This window comes from Telmatherina bonti (genome assembly GCF_933228915.1).
Source record: "Telmatherina bonti genome assembly, chromosome: 2".
In the NCBI taxonomy this organism is placed as follows: Eukaryota; Metazoa; Chordata; class Actinopteri; order Atheriniformes; family Telmatherinidae; genus Telmatherina; species Telmatherina bonti.
This window is the reverse complement of record NC_136620.1, coordinates 13,588,632-13,597,189: the sequence shown is the minus strand read 5'-3', so window position 1 is coordinate 13,597,189 and position 8,558 is coordinate 13,588,632. Positions and strand designations below refer to the sequence as shown.

Sequence of the window (8,558 nt, the reverse complement as noted above, 5' to 3'; positions counted from 1 at the left end):
CTTTTTTTTTATGTCCAATGACCTTAAAAGGTCATTTGAGAAATATTTTCTGACAACTACACAAACAAATCACTCTTGGCGCCCACTGGTGGTCCCACAGGTCCATATCATAAATGGCAAAAATAGAGGCATTTCCTGTATGAGCCTACTGTGAGAAAACTGGTGAAAGATGGTAAAATATCCCTTATTTTTATCACTTCCTTATTCTGAAGTAAATGCTGTAATTAAAAACAGAAGGATGTTAAACCATAACGACAGTGAGACAAAAAAGTGGTCGTGTTAATGGAGTTAATGGTGTTTTTTTTTTTTTATCACAAACGCCGAGACTTTATCTTTCTGTGGTTATGATTATTATATGTGTAAAATACCTACACTCGTCCTTACCATAAACTGTATATAAAAAGGTGAATAGAAAAATATATAAATTAAATTAAAAAAATTATATAATAATTATATATATATATATATATATATATATATATATATATATATATATATATATATATATATATATATATATATATATATATATATATATATATATATATATATAAAATGATGTATAAAAGGATAAAAATGTCATCACATGCCACATGCTCTACTCCGCCTGTCTAGCTGGGCCGTCGGCACCTCTGGCCTGAGTAACCGAGCGCACCTCTCGCGCAGATGTAGGAACAGGAAGTTTGGAAACAGGAAAAATCTCTGAGACAGGAAGAAAAGTAAATTGTTAAAAGATGAGCCGAATTTATCACAACACGTCTTTGCAGAACAAGCCGGTACACAATGAGAAGTTTGACGGTGTGTGGTCACCGTGTGCGTTTGAAAGGTAGGAGCTCCGAGCTTTACATGCAGAGCAGCTGCCGTCCTTATTCTGAGGAGGAAACACCAAACTCCGGTAGATAAATGAGCTACTTGCTTCTTCACCAGCAAGTCTGAACCTTCGCCTAGAATTATTTTCAATGCAAATGTATAAGGTGCATTTTTGGAATATTAAAGGTGCCGCATCTTCAGCAGGAGCCATTGAAGCTCGGTGTAATGTCAGTAAAGAGCAGCTGTTCATGTGACAAATTCATGACACAAAGTACTCATGTTACCTTAAAATGACTAAACAATAACTGTGTCATTACATAATGAATTATTCAAAGAAAAAGTACTCTGTTTTATGTAAAAGCTGTCGCTTTTATAATATAAATGGCTTATTATTATTATTATTATTATTATTATTATTATTATTATTATTGTTATTATTATTGTTATATTGACTTATGTTACATTACGATTTCTTAATTAAAATTAATTGCTATAATAGGTGTATTTATTAAAATATTGTGACAATTTCTCTGCAGTCTTTTGGACTTCTAGTGGAACAAATATTTGAACACATCTCTATGTCACATTAAATTAAATTTTCCTTTGGAGTTTAATGAAGTATTTTTCATTTCATTTCATTTAATGAATTTTATTGAATTTAATCTAAATATGTCAGATGATGCTTGCATTATACTGACATCATACACAATTTTGCACAAGATTTCTGCACTTTTTGGTTCTTTTTTATCATCAATATTGTTTTTACTATGTTATTGTGTAAATTTATATAATGTATAACTGTATTATTATAACTTGAACTGATTATGACATGCCGCACCATTTGTCTTATTTAATTATCTGTCATTATATATGCAGCGATATCTGTATTGTGTTCCAAGACAAATGAAGACAATCTGTTTTACTTAACTTTACTTTACTTTACTTTACTTTAACTCTTCAGTGGAAGAAAATAATATTGTAGTTTTTCCACATTTTACATATATATTAAAATCATTCCAAAAGTACATTTTACTACTAACATAACTCTGCTTACACAAAACTCTATTCTATATCTACACAATTATTTGTTCGAATAATGTGATTTCTATGGATGTATGCAACAAACTGCAAACTGACACAGGTGAGCTGCACACTAAATTCATAAGATCATGTTACTGCTGTAAGTGATGGACATTTTGTTTTTTTTACCCAAGAAAAGAATTTATTTCAAGTATTGAGAATAAATAAAAACTTAATATAATCATTTTATATGTTTCATTTATGTATTTTCTCTTTCACACAGTGGTCCTGGGGTTCTTCTAGAAGGGAAGCTGCTGGATGTTTCCAGACATTCAATCAGTGACGCCAAAAGTCAAAAGGTACCATCGTAGATCCACACAGTTATGTACTATTGTTTATGTCTGATGTCCTTTCTCTTCAGGAGAATATATAACAGATATGTGTGATCATTTTTTACCTAAACTGCATATGTTCCTCTCTTATTTTGTTCATACAGAAAACTGTTTGACCCTTTAATTTCCTTTTTCTGGGAGTATTTTATGGCAACGATGAGCAGAAATTGTGCCATTGAAATGATTTATGAGTTTATTTTTTCCATACAGTTTTACAAGTAAACAATTAAATAAAAGTACAACAATTAATAAAAACACAACAATAGATTCTTCCAAACTTTTACAAAACAATATAAATCTCTCTGCTGCAACTGATAAAGTTTAATTAAAAAACAAAGTTAATTTCAGACGTGTTTCTTTTTTCTGCTGGGGTTCAGCATTTAAAACAAGCTTGATGTTTGTGAATTCAAGGCATTGAGTTTAATGAAACACAATTAACTGTGCAGTGAAAGACTTCTACCTTAAAGTTGTACCCAAATTGGACAAGTTAGTTTTATAGTGCAGCAATACATCAAACCGCACTTGCACATAGCAGGTGCTAAATCAAATTAAATCAAATCAAAATTTATTTGTATAGCACTTTTCCTGCTTAAAAACAATACAAAGTGCTTTACATTATAAAACAATTTACATCAAAGTAGATAAAACACTAACACACATACACATCCCCTTTCACCCACCCACAACCACCCTCACCCATGCCCTATTTGCCCTATAACAGTTAAAAGAAGATGAATATCAATAACTTTACCAAAGCGTTAAGGCAAACAAATCCTAATGTATTTACATATTGATCCAACGTGAGAGATTATTTGGTCACTCGTGTTATAAATCAAGCATATAATATTAAACAGTGATTGCTCCATTATGACTTTGAACGCAGCCTTTTGTGCCGTGATGACACTCCATTATGACTTTGAATGTAGCGTGATGACACTGAACGCACCAGGGTCGATGTGCTGCATCTGATCTAGCGAGCATACCAAAAACTATCATGTCGTCGTTTCCTGTTAACTCTGCATCTCCTACAGGTTCAGCGATAAACCAGAAAAAATATTTAATGCTTGAAGACAAATAAGGGCTTTGTGTGTTTAGCAGTTAATGTAGAGAAACAGCGTCCATAACATGTCTGTATGGATATGCTAATTAGCCACGTGGTCATCAGATGCCTTGAATCCTGTTGTAGCTGCCAGTTCGAGTCTGGTGAAGATCCCAGTACAACACACCAAGTGACACTGGGACATCCCTAGAACAGGTTGAATAACAATAATAATATTAATAAAAAAAAAAAAAATAATAATAAGGTTCTGAATAAAGTTATTATTTATGAACAGTTATAAACGATATAGAATGATTCATTTTTGCTGGTATGCTTTAAAACATACAGTAAAATACTCATAAAAATGATAAGAAAATTCTTAATACTAATGTGATTTTTAAAACACTGCCTTTTGATATAAATGGTCTTCAAGAAGTTTAGTAAACCTGATAAGAGTTGAAATGAATGAAATGAAAAATACTTCATTAATTCCCAAAGGGAAATTCAATATTGTAGTAGATAATTAACTTGAGGATGTCTTTTCCGGATGCTGATGGCTGCTGGCAGGAATGATCTTCTGCATCTTTCAGTCTTACATCGGACCTGAAGAAGCCTCTCACTGAACACACTATGTTGTTTCTTCATTGTGTTGTGGAGAGGGTGTGAAGAGTTGAAGGCTTAATTAAAAAGAAAAGCTTAACATCAGTTACTGATATATATTATATAAATAAAGTTATATAATGGATAGTTGTGGAAATGATAAAGATAGAATTTACACCAAAACATTCAGGTATTCCCCCAAAACTGTATGAATACAATGATGTGAAACCATGTAAGACGTTGTTGGATTGTGTGAATGTCTGATGACAGAAAGGCCGCTTGAGAGGAAAGAAGTTCAGAATATTTCACTATCAATATATGAGACTGAACATAAGCACAGACAGAAACTCAAACCACTCTTTGTTTTTCTTGTATCTTCTGTCGCTGGTAGGTTCGCTTCTATGTGCTGTACATCAAACCCAGCCGCATCCATCAGAGGAAGTTTGATGCCAGTGGGAAGGAGGTCGAGCCTAACTTCAGTGACACGAGAAAAGTCAACACTGGCTTCCTCATGTCATCCTACAGTGAGTAAACGGCAACAAACGTTTAAATTTGAGTTTGCATATTTCCTCGTCTGTAAAAACTTCATCCGTTTTTGGAGTGTTTGCCTGCTTTGCGGCATCACAACAGACTGAACAAGTGGTCAGAACAATCAGAAACTTCAACCGTGTGGGAAAAAGTTACACTTGAGCAAATATGTTTGAAAATGAGGACATTCAAGTTCACAGATAAGATAAAAACCAACAAATCTGGGAAGGATTTAAAACACAATTTAAGGGGAAAAAAAATTAAAGAGATTAAATAAAAAAGAAACAAAATGTGTGAAACAAAAGTTATACTTTGATGAATTAACTGTTATTTTGATAAAAGGTGGCAAAAAAAAAAGTTTCCAACTTTGTTAAAGCAGCTGTGAGTTTCAGCAGACCTGAAGGTTTTTGGGAATTTGTTCCACATGTGAGGAGCATAAAAACTCGTCTGACTGGTAGCAGAAAGTAGATTTTAACCTGGTGATCTGAGAGATCCGGTTGGTTCATAAGCAAAAACTCCTGAATGTATTTTGATCTCGAACCATTCAGTGCTTTCTAAACTAGCAGCAGCATTTTCAAGTCAGTTCTTTAACAGACAAGAAACCAGTGTAGAGACCAGAAGACTGGAGTTATATGGTCTATGTTCTTGATCTTAGTGAGGACTGGAGCAGCAGCGTTATGGGCTTACTGAAGCTGTGTGCTGCACCCCAAAAAGATAAATAATACGGCATTTATCTGCTACTGACCAACTAAACCAGCCGCGTATAGTTGGCACGAATGAACGAGCCAATAGGCAGGCGAGGTTGTCTTGCTCATGAATAATTAATATCCTCAAAGCACTAGCAACGCCAGCAACACCAGTAACCTCAAGGTCACGAGTTCGAATCCCTTTTGAAGCATGTCAAATCGGACATTTAAGAGTGGAGGTCATTTTAAGGGTTCAGTATGAACATCAGATTGGTAATGGTGGTATTAGTGGTACTGTTCATATATGTACACACATGAAAAATTATATGTATGTATATGTATATACAGTTTCCTTGCTTGTAGAAGTAGGCACTATTATTTTTAATATTATTTGTGCTATCATCATTATTATTATTACTGTATTGAGAAGAAGTTACATGATTAATATTTCTAAGAAGAGTTAGGACAAAATAAATTTGTACTTCCTACCACTTCCTTTTGTATATAAAAATTTAAAATGTAATTGTTAACTTTGGGTTTTTTTTTTCATGTACGTCTGTGGTGGAATTATTGGTTTGAATATTTATGACATGTTTGAAATAAATGATCTGATATAATTTTACTTATTATTGTATGAAACTCTATATTGTATTACCACTTAATGTCGGTGGACATATAACTGTATTGAAAAAAACTTTCCTACCACAAAGTACTTTCACAAAGTTATTTATCAGTGAAATTCTGTGCACATCAGCAGTTTCCTGTGTGGAGGACTTTGTGCTAACTGAGTATGAACAAAGTAATGTAAACATCACACAAATAATTAGGGAAAACATATGGCTCCAAAATATTAATTATAAGTATAATACAATACTTTACAGTGAATAACAGTGTGTGTAAGGGGCAGAGTTTGTGTGTGTGTGTGTGTGCATGTGTGTGTGTAAGAGCAAGTGAAAATGAATGAGTGAGAAAAGTTGTAAAGAGGTTACAAAAATGAATATATAAATATCAACATATATTTGAAATAATAAAATAAATGTGTATAAACATAACTTTACAGTAAAAAAAGAAATTACAGATATTTACAATGACTATTATTGAATAATGAACGAAGCAAATGGTTTTACAAGAAAGCGTATGTACAGACAACTCTATATATCAAAACATGTTTGTAAAATATGATAAAATAAGTGTATCATACCGCATAAAACGTTTTACATGAGCAGAAAACATTTCAATGAGAATAAAATATATACAATTAGATTATTTCCTTTCCTCTGACCATCTCTTTTTCTCAAGGTCATAAAATGGAGACTTCTGGAAGTCTTTCCAAGTCATTTCAGTCTCCATGCCCTGGCCACGATACAAGGCGTGCACTTTGGCGGGGCAGTATATATATTTCCCTGCAACACCAGGAAAGCCTGTGTGGATGTGTGGGCTGTTTGGTCCTTGCTTCAGCTCACTGTGGTAGAACCTGCAAAGTCGGCCAGGCCGCTGGCTTGTCTCAGGCCTCTTCCTCTTCTCTGATCTCTCCTCTGCCCGTTGCTTAGTAGCATCCAGCTCCCTCTGGAAAAAGTCTGTCTGGACAAACTTCTCAAAGGGCATCTTGGGGTCTGAAAGACCCTCAGCAGAAAACAGCTGATGGACCTTCTGGGAACAGTAGAAATAACGGACCGGTCCTTGCTGGTAAAAAAAAGTGGACGGAGGATCCATCTGTCTCATAGCGAGACTTGGGCTGTCCACAGGCAAGACAGGTCTTTGTTTGCCTTTTCTTTTGTTCCAGCTGCTGCTGCTGCTGCTGCTGCTTCTGCCTCACCAAGATGCCCTCCACGATCCTCTCTACAGACTCCTCTGTCAGAGGGGTGGGTGGATTAAACACAGCTGGTTCTATGTTTACCACAGGAACACTTGTTGTGTCACTTCCTGCTGTCAGGGAATGCCACAACTGCTGTGTCTCTTGAAGTTTTTCTGGACTGATGTTCAGTGACGATTTAGTGTTAAGCATTTTAGCACGGTTGTTGACATAACGTGTTATGTGCAGCTTGGTAGTGGGGTGGAGCATACTGTTTGGATCAGCCACAGACAGATGGACCATTTCGGCATACTCATGATCCACCAGCTTCAGCAGGTCCTTCTTTCCATGATGCTTCTGCAACAACAGGTCAATGGCTGCAAGCATGGGTGGAGTCCAGCGTGTGTGGTCCAGCACAAAAACACGTCCACCTGTCTTGACGGGCCCGGTGCGAGCACTCCTTGGTGAGGACTGTACCGGAAGGGGCTGGGAAGATGAAATTTCTGGTACACAAAGAAAAGAGCTCAGATTTAGTTGATATCAACAATAACATAACACAATGTACAACTATGTGTTATATCTACTTACCCGTTGCAGCTGAAAACTTCTGAGGGGACCCCAATGTGACCTCCTGCTTCTGGAGGGTGACAGCAGGAGACAACATTACAGAGGGTGGAGCCCAGCTGGAAGATAGTGCAGAGGCTGCAGGAGCAGGATGGGTTGTAGTCGGAGCAGGAGTTGGGGTGGGAACAGGAGAAGGATGAGTAGGAGCAGAAGGACTGGTTGAAGCAGGCGCAGGACCTGAGATGTGAGTAGGAAGGGTTGGATCAGAAGCAGGAGGGGTGAATGGCACATGGACAGGGAGTACAGCTTCCTCGTCTCTCTTCCGAGTCCGGTGCTTGTCCCAGTCCAGAGGGACTGGACGGCAGCCTGGCTCAAGATAATCTAGGCCAAACCTCTCGCCTGTGTCCCTGTCTGAGAGGCAAAGTGCAGGGTACTTTGCCTGTCCAGTCACTCTCCTAGAAGCAGAGTTCAGCTCAACAATGAGACCTGGATCGAACACAGCAGGCAGGACCAGGAATGGCTGCTTGAGGTCTACCAACCGCTGGTAGTTCCATCGGGCTACACCAGTCAAACCCTGAGCCTGGAAGAGCTCTGTGGACACATGTGTGCCAGTGATCCACTGGGCTTGGTGGAAGTGATAGCCCTCCTGCTGCGAGGTGCCTCGGACTGGGATCCAGATTGGCACTTTGGCGCCCTCACCAGGTACATGGTTGAGCTGTATCATTCCTCCACTCCTGTACATGATGCCCTCTGAGAGTACTGGATCACTTAGGCACCCACGAAGCACATGGACCCTCTGGATACGCCAAGTCTTCAGCATACATGACTTGAACAAAGGGACATTGTCTGGGTCTGTGGCCAGGTGAAAATGTCTCAAGACCTTTTCCACTCTGTCAAGAAGCTCCGTGGGTGGTGGGATCCGTGTCCTACAATGCTCACGGATGTGTTGTTTTGTCGGAGTGGCTGGATGGATCCCACAGAACTTGTAGGCATCCTGAAGCCTCTTCAAATCCTCCTGGTCCACAATGCTGAAGGCTGCAGAGAGCATCTGGCAGAAGGAACTGTAGAGAGGGTGATGCTCTGAGATGCAGCCACGGGAAAATCGCCTCATGCAATGAAAAAGGTCC

General features: G+C 37.6%; 1 protein-coding gene across 1 annotated transcript in view; it reads left to right on the top strand.

The window, feature by feature from the left end:
- The first annotated feature begins 713 nt into the window (after positions 1–713).
- Positions 714–8,558, top strand: part of arpin (actin related protein 2/3 complex inhibitor) — a 19,545-nt gene continuing 11,700 nt past the window's right edge. The window contains exons 1-3 of the mRNA XM_079258739.1: positions 714–826; positions 2,114–2,189; positions 4,253–4,385. Of these exons, the coding sequence (XP_079114865.1) occupies positions 735–826; positions 2,114–2,189; positions 4,253–4,385 (301 nt within the window). The 5' untranslated portion in view covers positions 714–734. The remainder of the gene's footprint in view (positions 827–2,113; positions 2,190–4,252; positions 4,386–8,558) is intronic.